This window comes from Sminthopsis crassicaudata, chromosome 3 (genome assembly GCF_048593235.1).
Source record: "Sminthopsis crassicaudata isolate SCR6 chromosome 3, ASM4859323v1, whole genome shotgun sequence".
Lineage (NCBI taxonomy): Eukaryota > Metazoa > Chordata > Mammalia > Dasyuromorphia > Dasyuridae > Sminthopsis > Sminthopsis crassicaudata.
This window is the reverse complement of record NC_133619.1, coordinates 617871730-617890714: the sequence shown is the minus strand read 5'-3', so window position 1 is coordinate 617890714 and position 18985 is coordinate 617871730. Positions and strand designations below refer to the sequence as shown.

At 34.5% G+C, this 18985-nt stretch overlaps 1 protein-coding gene across 6 annotated transcripts in view; it reads left to right on the top strand.

Annotated features, from left to right (window-relative positions):
- PRDM2 (PR/SET domain 2) overlaps positions 1-18985 on the top strand; it is a 196235-nt gene that overhangs the window by 110515 nt on the left and 66735 nt on the right. For all 6 annotated transcript variants that reach the window (XM_074306217.1, XM_074306218.1, XM_074306216.1 and 3 more), the window contains one exon: positions 5788-5901. In XM_074306217.1, the coding sequence (XP_074162318.1) occupies positions 5788-5901 (114 nt within the window). The remainder of the gene's footprint in view (positions 1-5787; positions 5902-18985) is intronic.

The following is an 18985-nucleotide window of genomic DNA, read 5'->3' as shown; positions in this document are numbered from 1 at the left end:
GTTTGTCAAAGATTAGATTGCTATTTTTATTCACTATCTTGTCCTGGGAACCTAACCTATGCCACTGATCAACTAGTCTATTTCTTAGCCAATACCAAATGGTTTTGGTGACGGTTGCTTTATAATATAGCTTTAAATCAGGTACACTTAGACCACCTTCCTCTGACTTTTTTTTCATTAGTTCCCTTGCAATTCTCGACCTTTTATTCTTCCATATGAATTTTGTTGTTATTTTTTCTAGGTCATTAAAATAGTTTCTTGGGAGTCTGATTGGTATAGCACTAAATAAATAGATTAGTTTGGGGAGTATTGTCATCTTTATTATATTCGCTCGGCCTATCCAAGAACATTGAATGTCTTTCCAATTATTTAAATCTGACTTTATTTTTGTGGCAAGTGTTTTGTAATTTTGCTCATATAATTCCTGACTCTCCTTTGGTAGATATATTCCCAAATATTTGATACTATCGACTGTTATTTTGAATGGAATTTCTCTTTGTATCTCTTGCTGTTGGATTGTGTTGTTAATGTATAAAAATGCTGAGGATTTATGTGGATTTATTTTGTATCCTGCGACTTTGCTAAAATTCTGAATTATTTCTAATAGCTTTTTAGCAGAGTCTTTGGGGTTCTCTAAGTATACCATCATGTCATCTGCGAAAAGTGACAATTTGATTTCTTCATTTCCTACTCTAATTCCTTGGATCTCTTTCTCGGCTCTTATTGCCAAGGCTAGAGTTTCTAGTACTATATTGAATAGTAATGGTGATAGTGGGCAACCTTGTTTCACTCCTGATCTTACAGGGAAAGGTTCTAGTTTATCACCATTACATATGATGTTTACTGAAGGTTTTAAATATATGCTCATTATTATTTTAAGGAATAGTCCATTTATTCCTATACTCTCAAGCGTTTTTAGTAGGAATGGATGTTGGATTTTATCAAATGCCTTTTCTGCATCTATTGAGATGATCATATGGTTTTTATTAATTTGATTATTAATATGGTCAATTATACTAATAGTTTTCCTAATATTAAACCAGCCCTGCATTCCTGGTATAAATCCCACTTGGTCATAGTGTATTATCCTGGGGATGATTTTCTGAAGTCTATTTGCTAATATCTTATTTAAGATTTTAGCATCAATATTCATTAAGGAAATTGGTCTGTAGTTTTCTTTCTCAGTTTTCGATCTACCTGGTTTAGGTATCAGTACCATGTCTGTGTCATAGAAGGAATTTGGTAGGACTCCTTCAATCCCTATTTTTTCAAATAGTTTACATAGCATTGGAGTTAGTTGTTCTTTAAATGTTTGGTAGAATTCACCTGTAAATCCATCTGGTCCTGGGGATTTTTTCTTAGGAAGTTGGTTAATAGCTTGGTCTATTTCTTTTTCTGAGATGGGACAATTTAAACTACTTACTTCTTCCTCTGTTAATCTGGGCAAGCTATATTTTTGAAGGTATTCCATTTCATTTAAGTTATCGAATTTATCGGCATAAAGTTGAGCAAAGTAGCTCCTAACTATTGTTCTAATTTCCTCTTCATTAGTGGTGAGTTCACCCTTTTCATTTTCAAGACTATCAATTTGCTTTTTCTCTTTCCTTTTTTTAATCAGGTTTACTAAGGGTTTGTCTATTTTGTTGGTTTTTTCATAAAACCAACTCTTAGTTTTATTAATTAATTCAATAGTTTTTTTACTTTCAATTTTATTAATCTCACCTTTTATTTTTTGAATTTCAAGTTTTGTGTTCGTCTGGGGGTTTTTAATTTGTTCCTTTTCTAGCAATTTTAGTTGTAAACCCAATTCGTTGGCCCTCTCTTTCTCTATTTTATGCAGGTAGGCCTGTAGAGATATAAAACTTCCCCTAATTACTGCTTTGGCTGTATCCCACACATTTTGGTATGATGTCTCATTATTGTCATTTTCTTGGGTGAAGTTATTAATTATGTCTATGATTTGCTGTTTTACCCAATCATTCTTTAGTATAAGATTATTTAGTTTCCAATTATTTTTTGGTCTATTTTCCCCTGGCTTTTTATTAAATGTTATTTTGATTGCATTGTGGTCTGAAAAGGATGCATTTACTATTTCTGCCTTACTGCATTTGATTTTGAGATTTTTATGCCCTAGTATATGATCAATTTTTGTATAGGTTCCATGAACTGCTGAGAAGAAAGTATATTCCTTTCTGTCTCCATTTAGCTTTCGCCAAAGATCTATCATATCAAACTTTTCTAGTATTCTATTTACCTCTTTGACTTCTTTCTTATTTATTTTGTGGTTTGATTTATCTAATTCTGATATTGCAAGGTTGAGATCTCCCGCTATTATAGTTTTGCTATCTATTTCCTCTTGCAGCTCTCTTAATTTCTCTTTTAAGAATTTAGATGCTGCACCACTTGGTGCATACATGTTTAATATTGATACTGCTTCACTATTGATGCTTCCCTTTAGCAGGATATAATGCCCTTCCTTATCTCTTTTAATTAGATCAATTTTTGTTTTTGCTTGATCTGAGATGAGGATGGCTACTCCTGCTTTTTTGGTTTTGCCTGAAGCATAATAGATTCTGCTCCACCCTTTACTTTTAGTTTGAATGTCTCATCCTGTTTCAGGTGTGTTTCCTGTAAACAACATATAGTAGGAGAATTTAATTTTGATACCTAAACTAGGAACAACAAAAACAGAGAGAAAATTAATAGATCTACTTCCTTAAATGAATATTGATGCAAAATTCCCCCCCCCCAAAGAAATTAGGTTGATAGTTTCAACATTCATTTTATATAAGATTTTGAGTTTAAAATCTTTTCTCATTCCCTCCTACCTTATAGGTTATATGTGTGAAATCATATTAAATATATTTCCATATTAGTTATCTTGTGAAAAATAAAACTGTGAACAAAATATTCCCTTTTCCAAAATAGTGAAGATAACTCTATTTTGGTCTGCATTCAGATGCTATATCATTTTCTAGATAAAAATAGCATGTTCCATCACGAGTCTTTTGGAATTGTTTTAGATGATTATACTGTTGAGAAGAAATTCAAAAATTTTAAATGAAATATTAGAATCTATTTCAAATATCATACCATTACCAGGTGAGATTTATATGAAAAAAAAAACAAGATTGATTCAATATTAAGGAATTATCAGCACAATTGACAATATCAATAACAAAACAGCAAAAATCATGATTATATGAAGAGAAACAGAAATAAATTTGTGGCAAAATCCAATATTTGTTTTAAAAGCACCAGAAAGTATAGAAGTCAGTGGGAGCCTTTCTTAAAATGATTAGCATCTATTGAAAACCAATTAACAAAGCAAGAAATTGAAAGAAAAAATAGGCAGTGAAGAAATAAAATTATTACTTTTTTGCAAATAATATGATGGTATACTTTGAGAATTCTAACTAAAAAAACTAGTTGCAACAACTTCAGCAAAGTTGCTGGATATAAAATAAACCAACATAAATGCGCGGATTTCCATGTACTACCAGCAAAACTCAGCAACCAGAGATAGAAAAGATCCATTTAAAATAACAGATAGTATAAAATACTTGAGGGTCTATCTAACAATACAAACCTAGGAATTATATTAAGACAATTACAAAACACTTCAGAAATAGATCTAAATAAGTGGAGAAATATTATTTACTTCTGGATAGTTAAGCCTATATAATAAAAATGACAATTCTACCTATGTTTGTTTATTCAGTGCCATACCAAACTGCCAAAAAATTATTTTATAGATCTATGAAAAATAAGTCGAATAATTTATCTGGAAGAACAAAAGATCAAGAATATCAAGAGAGTCAATTAAAAAAAAATAATGTGTGAATTGAAACAATTTAACAGTTCCATATTCTATATTACAAAATGGTCATCAACAGAACAATTTAGTAATGTCTAATAGAGTGGTGGGTCAGTAGAATAATTTAGGTGTATAATATAAAGTAATAAGTAACCATGGTAATCTAATGTTTGATAAACCCCCAAACCAAAGATTTTGGAGCATTTGACAACAATTGCTGGGAAAATTGAAAAGCAGTTTGGCAGAACATAGATTCCAATATCTTACACTGTATATCATGATAATAAAATCATAATGGATAAATAATTCAGACATAAAGAGTGATAATTATAAGTAAATTAGGGAAAGATGGAAAAATCTACTTACCGGATCTATGGATAAAAGGAATTGTTTCTGACCAAACAAGAGAAAAAGTGACCTGAAGTAAAATTGATAATTTTGATTTTGTGAAATTAAAGTTTCTGTCAAACAAAATCAGTGTGACCAAAATTAGAAACTGGTAGGGGGAAAAGGGGGAAGCATTTTTACAGCAAGTTTCTTTGATAAAGGCCTCATTCTCATAAATATATAGGCAACTGAGCCAAATTTATAAAAACAAGAGCCATTTCCCAGTTGAGAAAGGATAGGATCAAGCAGTTTTAGGAAAGCTCTCAATAGTCATATGAAAAAAGTGTTCTAAATAATTCCTGATCAAAGCAGTGCAAATTAAAACAGTTGTGGAATACTATTTAATATTTCATACCTATCAATTGACTGAAAAGAAAAATGTTAAATGCCTTTGGGAAATGTAAGAATTGAAACAACTAATGCATTGTTGGTAGAGTTGTGGACTTGACCCATCCACTTGAGAGCAATTTGTAAGGGCTTTGAAATTTATCCTTTGACCCAGTCATACCACTACTAAGTCTATCTAAAAAAGATCAAAGAAGAGGAGAAAGGATCATCTGCACAAAAATATTTATAGCGGTTCTTTTTAGTGTCAAAGAATTGAAAATTAAGGGAATGCTCATCAATTAAGGAATGGTTGAACAAGTTGTGGTATATGGTTGTGATGGAATACTATGATGCTGTAAGAAATGACAAGCGAGATGGTTTTCATAAAACCTGGTCAAGATTCATATGATATAGAGCTAAGTGAAATGAGCAGAACTAAAGTATTGTATATAGTAATAACATTATTGTAATGATGATCACCTGTGAATGACTGATCAAGAGAGTGAGGCAGCATAATTTCAAAGAACCCATGCTAAAAATGCTACTCACCTCTAGTGAGAGAAGTAATGAACTCTTACTGCAGATTAAGCATATCTTTTTTTTTTTTTAATATTTTATTGTTTTATATTTTCTTTTGCACCAGAAGATATTTTGTATGATATCAAATGTATACTTGTAATCAAAATGTTTGCCTCAAACTCAAGAGGTGAGGAGGGACAATTGGAAGGGAGAGAATTGGGAACTCCGAATTTTTTTTAAAATTGTTTAAAAATATTTGCCTATAATTTGGAAATATTTAACAAAATAAATAAAAATAATTTTAAAATCTCTAAATTTGCTAATATTTACTGCCCAATTGCTTTTTATGAATTACCAGTATTATATGATGCTGTTATCTTGTTTTCTTTTCAGCAATTTTAAATCAACATCTTTACTTTTGAATCAGATTTTATGTATTTTTTTTAAGGTGGACATAACTATAAAGTGAATTAATTCCCCCATGCCCCTTATTAAAATAGGCACAGCAAGTTTCTTTTAGTATTTATTTTACAAAATGTTGCCTTTTACTTTTTCTACTCAACTTTTTATATTGGTAATTTGTCTGTTATTTTATTTAAAAGAAACTAAAGTAGTTAATGTCCAAAGGTAAACAGTTTCCCACGATTAGATTAATAATTGTCATCATCATTTTCACTGTTTTATACCACTGATTAATGTCAAGAATAGCAGTAAAATATGGATTTCTTATTTTTCAGGAAAGAAAAAATCCCAGGAGGGTAAAAATAAGGCAAACAAGACCGGAGACAAAGCAAAATTAAAGAAAGGTGAAAGTGACTCAGCTAATACAAACATGAGGGATTCTGAAGAAGGTAAGTTTTGAGACTGAACTTTAAAATGAGATTTGACCATGTCGGACTTGTTGATTACTTGTGCTCTTGGTGTCCCACCTTTCCGAGGACTTTAAAAGGTTGATAATGGGGAAATATAGCTTTGTATGTTTAAGGGATAAATTAATGACTTCTAGTGGTGTAATCTTAATTGTTTCTAGATAGGAGAAGAAGATGGAAATTTAAAATATATATAGAATATATACTTAGAATTCAAAAGAACCAAATTTAGGGTCTGCCTCTGACACATATAACTGATGTGACTGACCATATGGCGGTCATGTAACTGCTCAATGCACTAGGCAATAGCCAAGACTATTAGTTACAGAAGAGTTGCTGCTCTTTAGGGAAGTTCCATATTGATTAAATCATTGACCTAATAGCAACAAGCTATAAATGTATTTATATGGGACAATGGTCTTTCTTCCTTAAAACAAACAGTGGTGACAGAATAAGAGAGGGGAGTAAGTCTTGTTGGCTTGTAAAATGTTCTCTATAGCTCCTCATTAATTGTTCACCCATATCTGAGGTTTTAAGATTTAGACCTTCAAGGGGGCGGAGCCAAGATGGCGGAGAAGAAACACACTACTCAGTGAACGTCCTCACTCCCTCACAACCAATTAGATAAATTAAGTCTCAAAATTAGCTCAGGACTGATAGATACCACAAGGACTGGAAGCACGACTTACCAGCTGAAGAGAATCTGGAGTTTCAACAGGAAAGGTCAGTTCTCAGGGGAGGAATAAGAAAGACCAGCACAGACGGTGGGGTAGGGGCACACTGCGCCCATTGCGCTGGGAGGGGCTCTGGGATCAGAGAAGCCACTGAGGTAAAGGAATCTGGCACAGGCTGTTAGCTCTTCTCTGCTAATTATTTAGCAGTTCAGAAGAGAAAGCCAAAATATTTTAAAACTCAGATTAGATTTCCCCCCCCTCCCCCCACCCTGGGGGTGACTCGGCAGACTCGGCACCAGGGGGTGTGGCCTCAGCTACCTCCTGAGAATAGTTAAGAGACTGACAAGTGGGTGGATACGGCCCAAGGCAACACACACTGCCTAGCTTAGCTGGAGGGAGTGGAACTCAGCTCCAGGAAGTCCCAGAGAAGCGGAACCTTTGAACTAGGGACCGCGGTTTCTGGCAGACACTTCCAGTTTGAGCACAGGGGCTTCTCACGTCACCTGCTGCAGACATCCACTCCCCACCCGGACACATAGGCTGAGCTTCTTGCTGTCTTCACTATTCTACGCCCTCAAAGCACAGCAGTGCTAATCACCTCTGAGGCACTTCCAGGGAGGGGGTGGGGAACTCTCTCCCAGAGCTCTCTCTTAGTGCGGGCGCAGGGGCCGCTGCATCCATCCGGTCTGGGAGGAAGCTGGTAAAGAAGTAAATAATTTCCTACCCCAGGGACAGACCCCAAAAGATTTTTTTTAAGTATGAGCAAAAAAGCTAGAAAAACCATAGATTCCTTCTATACAGAGAAAGAGCGGGTGTCCAACCCCGAGGAAGTTGACAGCAGAGAATCAGATAACAACCTAAAGGGGAACGATTCCTGCCCCCCATCACATAACTCTCTCCTAGAAGAAGCTCTTAAGAAATTGAGGGAGATCGAAGAAAAATGGGGCAAGGAAAGGGAAGTTATGATAGAGAATAACAACGTCCTGAAATTGGAGTTGGAAAAAATAAAGAATTCACAGGAGATGCAGGGAAACAAAATTAGTGAATTAGAAAAGGTTAAAAAAACACAGGAAAGTAGGATTTCTGAATTGGAAAAGATAAAAAAGTCTCAAGAAAATAGAATTTCTGAATTGGAAAAAGAAAATAATTCTCAAAAAAAAAAATTAGGGAAATGGAAAAAAATTCAATAGAGCAAAATAATTCATTTAAAAACGAAATTGGGCATTTACAAAAAGAACTAAAAACTGTGAAAGAAGAAAATAACTCCTTAAAAGTCAGGATGGAACAAATAGAAATGAATGATTCACAGAGAACCCAAGAATCAGTCAAACAAAACAAAAAAAATGAGAAGCTGGAGAACAACGTCAAATACTTACTGGGAAAATCTATAGACCTGGAAAATAGATCTAGGAGAGATAATCTGCGGATTATTGGACTTCCAGAAAACTATGACCAAAAAAAGAGCCTAGATTCTATTTTACAGGAAATTATCAAAGAGAACTGTCCAGAGATAATAGAAACAGAAGGGAAAGTAGATGTGGAAAGAATTCATCGAACTCCTTCTGAAATAGACCCTAAAAAAAGAACACCACGGAATATTGTGGCTAAGCTGCAGAATTACCACACAAAGGAGAAAATCCTGCAAGCAGCTAGAAAAAAACAATTTAAATACCAAGGTGCCACAATAAGGGTCACCCAAGATCTGGCTGCCTCCACATTAAAAGATAGAAGGGCCTGGAACCTGATATTCCGTAAGGCAAAAGATCAAGGACTGCAACCAAGAATGAACTACCCAGCTAAGTTTAGCATCTTTTTCCACGGAAGAAGATGGTCATTCAATGAAACAGAGGAATTCTATATGTTTCTAAGAAAAAAACCAGACTTAAACAAAAAATTTGATCTACATCCACAAGACTGAAGAGAAACAGAAAAAGGTACACAGAACCCTTGAGAACTGTAACTCTGTTGTGGGTATATAAAAAATACTCAAGGATAATTTGATTTTACTGATATAAAAGAAAAAAAGGGGGGTGTAGTAAAGGGAAGGAGGTCGGTTCAGAAAAAGGGGAAGGAGTGATAAAAAGAGGGAAACTACATCCCAGGAAGAGACATAGAAAATACACCATATCTGAGGGAACTTAGTGAGGGGGAGAATCATTGTGTGAATCTTACTCTCATCAGAAGAGGCTCAAAGAGTAAATAATTAACATATTTGTTTTTCAGAGAATTTTCTCTCACCTCATTAAAAGGGGGGAGAGGAAAAGGGAAAAGGAAAAGGGGAATAAGTGAAGGGACTTGGAGGGAGGGGGGAGGGATCCTAAAAAAAAAGAAAAAAAAAAGAGGGAGGGTTGCGCGTCACAAGGGGGGTCTGTAAATTAAATATCGGGGAGGGGGATCAGGGGGGTCAAGGGAAAAAAGCATAATCTGGGGATAATACGATGGCAGGAAATACAGAATTAGTAATTTTAACTGTAAATGTAAATGGGATGAACGATCCCATCAAACGGAGACGGATAGTAGATTGGATCAAAAAGCAGAACCCTACAATATGTTGCCTACAGGAAACACACTTAAAGCAGGGAGATACATACAGAGTAAAGGTAAAAGGTTGGAACAGAACCTATTATGCTTCAGGTAAAGCCAAAAAAGCAGGGGTAGCTATCCTTATCTCAGATCAAGCAAAAGCAGAAGTAGATCTCGTTAAAAAAGATAAGGAAGGAAACTATATCCTGCTGAAAGGTAGCATAAATAATGAAGCCATATCAATACTAAACATATATGCACCAAGTGGTATAGCATCTAACTTTCTAAAGGAAAAGTTAAGAGAACTGCAAGAAGAAATAGACAGTAAAACTATAATAGTGGGAGATCTCAACCTTGCACTCTCAGATTTAGACAAATCAAACCACAAAACAAACAAGAAAGAAATTAAAAAAGTAAATAGAACATTAGAAAAACTAGGTATGATAGACCTTTGGAGAAAACTGAATGGCAATAGGAAGGAATATACTTTCTTCTCAGCAGTTCATGGATCCTATACAAAAATTGACCATATACTAGGACATAAAGATCTCAAAATTAAATGTAGGAAGGCAGAAATAATAAATGCCTTCTTCTCAGATCACAATGCAATAAAAGCTACATTCAGTAAAAAGTTAGGGATAAATAGACCAAAAAGTAATTGGAAACTGAATAATCTCATCTTAAAGAATGACTGGGTGAAAGAGCAAATTATAGAAACAATTAACAATTTCACCCAAGATAATGATAATGATGAGACATCATATCAAAATCTTTGGGATGCAGCTAAAGCGGTAATAAGGGGAAATTTTATATCTTTAGAAGCTTATTTGAAGAAAATTGAGAAAGAGAAGATTAACGAATTGGGCTTACAACTTAAAAGGCTAGAAAAAGACCAAATTATAAACCCCCAACCAAAAATTAAACTCGAAATACAAAAATTAAAAGGAGAAATCAATAAAATTGAAAGTAAAAAAACTATTGAATTAATAAATAAAACCAAGAGTTGGTTTTATGAAAAAGCCAATAAAATAGATAAACCTTTGGTAAATTTGATCAAAAAAAAGAAAGAGGAAAATCAAATTGATAGTCTTACAAATGAAAAGGGGGATCTTTCCACCAATGAAGAGGAAATTAGAGAAATAATAAGGAGTTACTTTGCCCAACTTTATGCCAATAAATTTGATAACTTAAGTGAAATGGATGACTTCCTCCAAAAATATAGGCTCCCTAGATTAACAGAGGAGGAGATAAATTGCTTAAATAGTCCCATTTCAGAAAAAGAAATAGAACAAGCTATTAATCAACTCCCCAGGAAAAAATCCCCAGGGCCAGATGGATTCACATGTGAATTCTACCAAACATTTAAAGAACAATTAGCCCCAATGTTATATAAATTATTTGAAAAAATAGGGGATGAAGGAGTCCTACCAAATTCCTTTTATGACACAGACATGGTACTGATACCTAAACCTGGTAGATCGAAAACTGAGAAAGAAAATTATAGACCAATCTCCTTAATGAATATTGATGCTAAAATCTTAAATAAGATATTAGCAAAAAGACTTCAGAAAATCATCTCCAAGATAATACACTATGATCAAGTAGGATTTATTCCAGGAATGCAGGGCTGGTTTAATATTAGGAAAACTATTAATATAATTGACCATATTAATAATCAAATTAATAAGAACCATATGATCATCTCAATAGATGCAGAAAAAGCATTTGACAAAATCCAACATCCATTCCTACTAAAAACTCTTGAGAGTATAGGAATAAATGGATTATTCCTTAGAATAATCAGGAGTATATATTTAAGACCGTCAGTAAGCATAATATGCAATAGAAATAAACTGCAACCTTTCCCAGTAAGATCAGGAGTGAAACAAGGTTGCCCACTATCACCATTACTATTCAATATAGTACTAGAAACGCTAGCCTCGGCAATAAGAGCCGAGAAAGAGATTCAAGGAATTAGAGTAGGAAATGAGGAAATTAAACTATCACTTTTTGCAGATGTCATGATGGTATACTTAGAGAACCCCAAAGACTCTGCTAAAAAGCTACTAGAAATAATTCAAAATTTCAGCAAAGTGGCAGGATACAAAATAAATCCACATAAATCCTCGGCATTTTTATATATCACTAACAAAATGCAACAGCAAGAGATACAAAGAGAAATTCCATTCCAAACAAATGTTGATAGTATAAAATATTTGGGAATCCATCTACCAAAGAAAAGTCAGGAATTATATGAGAAAAATTACAAAACACTTGCCACAAAAATAAAATCAGATTTAAATAATTGGAAAGACATTCAGTGCTCTTGGATAGGCCAAGCGAATATAATAAAGATGACAATACTCCCCAAACTAATCTATTTATTTAGTGCTATACCAATCAGACTCCCAAGAAACTATTTTAATGACCTAGAAAAAATAACAACAAAATTCATATGGAAGAATAAAAGGTCAAGAATTGCAAGGGAACTAATGAAAAAAAACTCAGAGGAAGGTGGTCTAAGTGTACCTGATCTAAAGCTATATTATATAGCAGCAGTCACCAAAACCATTTGGTATTGGCTAAGAAATAGACCGGTAGATCAGTGGAACAGATTAGATACAAAGGACAAAAAAGGGTACATCTATAGCAATCTAATCTTTGACAAACCCAAAGATTCCAACATTAGGGATAAAAATTCATTATTCGGAAAAAACTGTTGGGAAAACTGGAAATTAGTATGGCAGAAATTAGATATGGATCCACACTTAACACCATATACCAAGATAAGATCAAAATGGGTCCATGATTTAGGCATAAAGAGGGAGATAATAAATAGATTAGAGGAACAGAGGATAATCTACCTCTCAGACTTGTGGAGGAGGAAGGAATTTATGACCAGAGGAGAACTAGAGATCATTATTGATCACAAAATAGAAGATTTTGATTACATCAAACTAAAAAGTTTCTGTACAAATAATAATAATGCAAACAAGATTAGAAGGGAAGTAACAAATTGGGAAAATATTTTTAAAAACAAAGGTTCTGACAAAGGTCTCATTTCCAAAATATATAGAGAACTGACCATAATTTATAAGAAACCAAACCATTCTCCAATTGATAAATGGTCAAAGGATATGAACAGACAATTCTCAGAGGAAGAAATTGAAACTATATCCACTCACATGAAAGAGTGTTCCAAATCACTACTGATCAGAGAAATGCAAATTAAGACCACTCTGAGATACCACTACACACCTGTCAGATTGGCTAAGATGACAGGAACAAATAATGATGAATGTTGGAGGGGATGTGGGGAAACTGGGACACTAATACATTGCTGGTGGAGTTGCGAAAGAATCCAGCCATTCTGGAGAGCAATCTGGAATTATGCCCAAAAAGTTATCAAACTGTGCATACCCTTTGACCCAGCAGCGCTACTACTGGGATTATATCCCAAAGAAATACTAAAGAGCGGAAAGAGACATATATGTGCCAAAATGTTTGTGGCAGCTCTTTTTGTTGTAGCTAGAAACTGGAAGATGAATGGATGTCCATCAGTTGGAGAATGGTTGGGTAAATTGTGGTATATGAAAGTTATGGAATATTATTGCTCAGTAAGAAAATGACCAGCAGGAGGAATACAGAGAGGGTTGGAGAGACTTAAATCAACTGATGCTGAGTGAAATGAGCAGAACCAGAAGATCACTGTATACTTCAAACAACGATACTGTATGAGGATGTATTCTGATGGAAGTGGAAATCTTCAACATAAAGAAGATCCAACTCACTTCCAGTTTGATCAATGATGGACAGAGGTAGATACACCCAGAGAAGAAACACTGGGAGGGGAATGTAAATTGTTAGCACTAATATATGTCTGCCCCAGGTTGCATGTACCTTCGGATTCTAATGTTTATTGTGCAACAAGAAAAATGATATTCACACACATGTATTGTACTTAGACTATATTGTAAACACATGTAAAAATGTATGGTATTGCCTGTCGTCGGGGGGAGGGAATAAGGGAGGGGGGGTAATTTGGAAAAATGAATACAAGGGATAATATTATAAAATATATATATATATAATAAAAAAAATTAAAAAAAAATAAAAAAATAAAAAAAAAAAGATTTAGACCTTCAAGGGACCTGATAGTTTCTCATCCCTTCTTCCTCCCTCCCCCAAGGCTCTTCCAATCCTCATTCTATTTTCTTGTTATGCTTTAAAGATACCTTAAATGTTAATATTCTGGGTACACTAGTATGTCAGCCTCTCAAATGAGACATGGTTTTTAGAATTCCTTAAGAAGTAGAGCTACTGGTTTTATGGTTAGGTTTATTGAGCTGCTAGTAGAGCTATCTAATAAGGTATCTCCATTTGTTATGTACTAAATGAAGGTAAAAGAAGTAGCTTGCTCAATTCTCTTTTGTTTTATATGGACTCTAAAAATGGAGTTGTATGAATGATTTTCAGATTCATTTGCAAAGAAACTATTCTGGAAACTGAGTTTTTCTTTTAACATCATTTCCTCAATATTATCACCAGTGGTTATATTTTATACAGGATTGTAAAATTTTTCATGATGAGTTATAAAAATGCATACAAGCAATCTTACTTTCAGGAGATTAGGAGACTAATCAGAGTAGGGACCATGGATTTTTGCTGAGAAACATTGTCAGAAACAGGAAGGAAAAAACATTAATCAATTTTGTCAGTATTTTTCCATTGAAAAAATTCTAAGTTTTAAAAAGATTACATTCAAAAAAGTACTGTTTTTTTTTTCCCTGATGTAACATTAGATTTTCTAAAAACAATTACATCTTTGAAACAAGAGATTCAGTTAATATTTAAAAATACTTTTGCAACTGTGTAAAATCATTTGTAGTACTTTCCCTGGATGTGTGCTGTATTTTTGTTTAACAAAATGATGGATATGATGAGTAATTAATTCTGCCATTGTTCATTAAACAATTTTACTTGCTGCATGTTTGTACTCAATGTTCTTTCTAGAGATAGAAAGTAAAGAACCTGCATCAGAGGCATGGAGACTGTTTTTTGTTCTCCTTAGTAGTGAGTAGAGCTGAATAGCTTTTAGCTTTTATTACTTTGTACACTTCTGTATCTCAAAATCTTAAGTGCCAAGTCTGGAAATTGTTTATTTAAATAGCACTTTATTTTCCTTCTAAATGTATACGTTTTTACCCTTATAAAAAAGCAAGTTATTGTTGTGTAAACTGAGCTATTGATAGAATTCCAAAACTTGAAAAGATTATTTTTATTTTCTTTTTGTCTTTTTTAAAGCAACATCCTGTGTGGAAATTTTGGTTAAGAAAGGTCACAAATGAATCTCTTTTTGAAATTAGCACCATTGAAACTATTGGTTTTCCTCATTTTTGTGGAAAAATTCATGGAAGTAGAATTCGTAAAATTTGACTTAAAGAAGAAAAGCTAAACTATATTAAAGGAGAAAAAACCATACTGCTAAACACATACATCAACTACATAACATTTCAATTAATAACTCTGCTTTTTTTTGTTATCTGATGCCCCTAGCACTTTTCTTGTCTTTCTGCTTGATGACTGAGTCCTGCAGCCCCACTTTGTGTATTTTTCAGAACATAGAGAATTAGTTTTTCATTAATCACTACACTTAGCATTGGTTTTTTATAGTATAGATATATTAGAACAGGAGGAAAAGCAAGAGTGGTATGCTTAGAAAAAAGGGGAGATTGACATAAATGAATAAGAAAAAGGGATATTGTAGGGGTTGGACACATGTTTTCATTGCTATAGGAATGTTCTTGGGGAAGAAACTTATAACAGTAGCTCTGTTGAGATTTGCCTAAAGCCTCAAGAGATTAAGTAACTTGGCCAGGTTGACACAGGGTCACAGAGCTAATGTGCATCTGAGGTAGGACTGAAGGACTTTGAGGCCATTCCTTAATTCACTGCATTTTTTTTGTTGAATAAATGAATACTACTACTCATTAAGAGTTCAGAGGTGTATTCTTGATATGAAACTTCCCTACATGGACACAGATGTAATTTCTAGTTGCCTTTGTTAAACTACGTTTTTATTACCATGACAGAAGAAATTAATTTCTTTTTAGCCAATCTTTTGACTGTGTGCTGATATCTCAATAATAACATATATTTGTTTATTACTTGTATTAAAGTAATAACTTAGAGAAGGCATGATATGTCTTTTGAAGAAATTGGTTTAGAATGTTTCTTCAAATTTGTGTAGTGAAAGCTGAAAAAAATTCTTGACCAAGCTTGATGAATATAGAAATGATATTTCAGATTAAACAGAATACTTTTAAAGTTGTCAGATACTAATACAGAGTTAGTTATTTCATTTGGCTTTTTGATGTAGGGAATGACTTAAAGAACAAAAGCTCAGTAGGAGAAGAAAACAAATCTTGTCATTTGTGGAGAAAAAGGGTAGGTAGGTATTTTAATGATTATTTGAGTAATTGGAAAGTCTTTACTGATTTACTCAGGTTCAAAGAGATAATTACAAAAATGTAAATCAAATAGCATTTGGAATCATTTTAAATAGACTGGACGGGCTCCCCTTTTAATATCAGAATGACAGTTTTTAAAACATATTGAAAAGTGTATTTGTGGATTTCATGATTAATGGGTTAAAATGCCCAGTTCTTGCTAACTTGCTCTTCTCCCTTCTCTGGACTTTTCTGAGCCACTTTTCCTGCCTCCCTTCACCCTACCAATAAAAACTGTCCTGTGTTCTTCCAAAATCATTATAGAAATATCATTATATCTGAATTTCTATCTGAGTACTTTCCATGATTCCTATTATATCTTGTCATGACAACACAATCCTTTGCCATTTCATCAGCTAATTTCTGGGCCTAAATACTTCACTACTTGGGGTGGCCTGCTTTCTGGTAATGAGCTTCTTTGAGCTGAGCTAGACTTGTTCTTAGTTTACAAAAACAGTTTTTTGTTGCCTGGCTTGTATGCCAAGACTTTCCAGTTTCAGAAGGAATCCGTTCTCTGCTGGCATAGCCTATGAGGACGCAACATCATCATCATTACGTGACTGGATTAATAATGGCAATCTTAGATGAGATGCAAGGCAGAAAGTATTTTATTCTTTTTATAGATTTGGAAATTGAGATAAGTTGTCCAAAGGTAATACAGGTATTAATGTCAGCTGGAACTTGAAGTGACTTCAAAGATCAGTATTATTTTAACTATCCCATGTTGCCTCTCTCTTCTCCCCCCACCCCCCAAGTCTTAAAATTTCAGTATATATTGCTTCTTTTTTTCTTGCATGCTCATGCTATATGATATTAGATTTGACGGAGACTTTTACATTTTCTTAGAGATCATAAAAACCAAAAATATCCAAGTATTGGAAAATTCAAGAGAACACTATATGTGATTATACTTAGGTATCTTTGTTTATTTGTGTTATCTAATCATGATTTCCTTTAGATTTAAAATATTCTGCTTTCTGATATTTTCCATTTTAATAGTAAAATGACATTTCTACACAAGGAAGAGGTTAGTTTTCTTAGTTTGTTTTTCAAAACAAAGAGCCCAAATAGATGATGGAATATACATTTATTCAATATTTTATAGTGTCTTATTTTTTCTATAGTAGTGAATACCATCTTCTGGTTCTGGATATTCAAATGCAATAATTTAATAGCTCTTTTGTCCTATCCCTTTGAATACCTTTTTCTTGGTATAAATTACAAAACATCCACTATTTGACTCCTAGACCTGCCACTTATTCCCTGTGTGACTGATCCTAATCTGGGACATGAGATCAGTAGTTATTTCCAGAACTAAATTTATGATCCATACCTTTTCATTGGATCCTAATTCTATTTTTTATGGATATCAGTTTGGAATAGGTGAGCTGTCTAGCATTATTCATCTTAACAACATAACTAGTTAACAGCTTTTCTGTTTTATACACCTCTTTAGTGTTATATTCTCTGTATAAGCAGAAGTTGTTATTGGTAGCATGCTGTGTACCCAATGGTGTGAAACTCAAGCTAAAATGGAATTGGAGGTCACCAATCTTCAGACTTTCCTGGCCTCGTGTCTCACGATGTATTATCTATATTTTGTTGCATTTTAATTTTTCGTTAAATATCTCTAATTATATTCTAATCTGATTTGGGCTTCAGTTTCTTGGGTTGCATGCTTGCCACCTCTTTTTTAGCCTATTTATATCTAACATTTTTTCCCCATTTAGGGAGAAATAACTTATTTTAAAATGAATTGATCTGAAGTATTTGTTCCTGGACTTATGACATAATGTGCTGGAATGGATGTGTGTAGTTTAAATTTCCTTATTATTGGCATTTTTGTTTGAAATCCTGGGGTTTTCTGTTTGGAGTCCAGGGATTTCCTTTCAAAAGCAAGCCAGGATAGAGATTTCTGAGGCAAAATAATTTATTGTATAGATTAATCCTGCCATCTGGTTCCTGAGTAGGGTTTCACCAGATAGCCTTGAAGCCTTGCTTATTTACATCTTCTATTAATTATCAAAGAGTAGAAAAATGTTCTGGTTACAATAGTGCTGTTGAGAAAACACTGGATAGAAGATTTTACAGACCACAAAAACTGTACCAGCTCCTCAAAAGAAAAAGAAATACAGGGGGAAAAAATCCCACCTCTCTTTGACAACATCTCCTTTCTTCCTTAGTTGCTTGAATAAATTGATGCCATTTGTTAGTACTGGTTTTCTTCCTTCTTTTTCCTTCCTTCCTTTTCCTTTCTTTCCCTCCTCTCCTTCCCTCTCTCCTTCCCTCCTTCCTTCCCTCCCTCCCTTCCTTCCCTCCCTCCCTCCCTCCCTCCCTCCCTCCCTCCCTCCCTCCCTTCCTTCCTTCCTTCCTTCCTTCCTTCCTTCCTTCCTTCCTTCCTTCCTTCCTTCCTTCCTTCCTTCCTTCCTTCCTTCCTTCCTTCCTTCCTTCCTTCCTTCCTTCCTTCCTTCCTTCCTTCCTTCCTTCCTTCCTTCCCTTCTTCCTTCCTTCTTTCCCTCCCTCCCTCCTTCCTTCCTTCCTTCCTTCCTTCTTTCCCTCCCTCCTTCCTTCCTTCTTTCCCTCCCTCCTTCCTTCCTTCCTTCCTTCCTTCCTTCCTTCCTTCCTTCCTTCCTTCCTTCCTTCCTTCCTTCCTTCCTTCCTTCCTTCCTTCCTTCCTTCCTTCCTTCCTTCCTTCCTTCCTTCCTTCCTTCCTTCCTTCCTTCCTTCCTTCCTTCCTTCCTTCCTTCCTTCCTTCCTTCCTTCCTTCCTTCCTTCCTTCCTTCCTTCCTTCCTTCCTTCCTTCCTTCCTTCCTTCCTTCTTTCCCTCCCTCCCTCCCTCCCTCCTTCCTTCCTTCCTTCCTTCCTCCCTCCCTCCCTCCCTCCCTCCCTCCCTCCCTCCTTCCCTCCTTCCCTCCTTCCCTCCTTCCCTCCCTCATCCTGTCTTTTCAGCAATTTCAAAATGAGGTATTCTTGCCAAGGCCTATGAGCTTGTCCTTTTGATTACCCCCTCTCCCTACTTCAATTGTCTTTTACCTCCACTGCCTTACTTAATGTGCCCCAGGCTCCTCCTTCTTTAAGAACTTCTCACTTTCATGACCCTGTCATTTCCTTAAATTATTATATATTTTTCTCTCTTATTTAAAAAAAAAAGTCTATTTTTATATATATAGTTCCTAACCTTTCATTCATTTCTCATCCAATTCCACTAATGATTCCATAGTGGTCAAATCTAATGGCTTTTTCCTCAATTATCTTTATTCATAGTATCATTACTTTGTAGGCTTTGGCACTAGTCTTTCTGGATACTCTTTCTTCCTTTTACATGGCCCTCCCTGGTTTTTCCTGCTTCTTCCCTATATC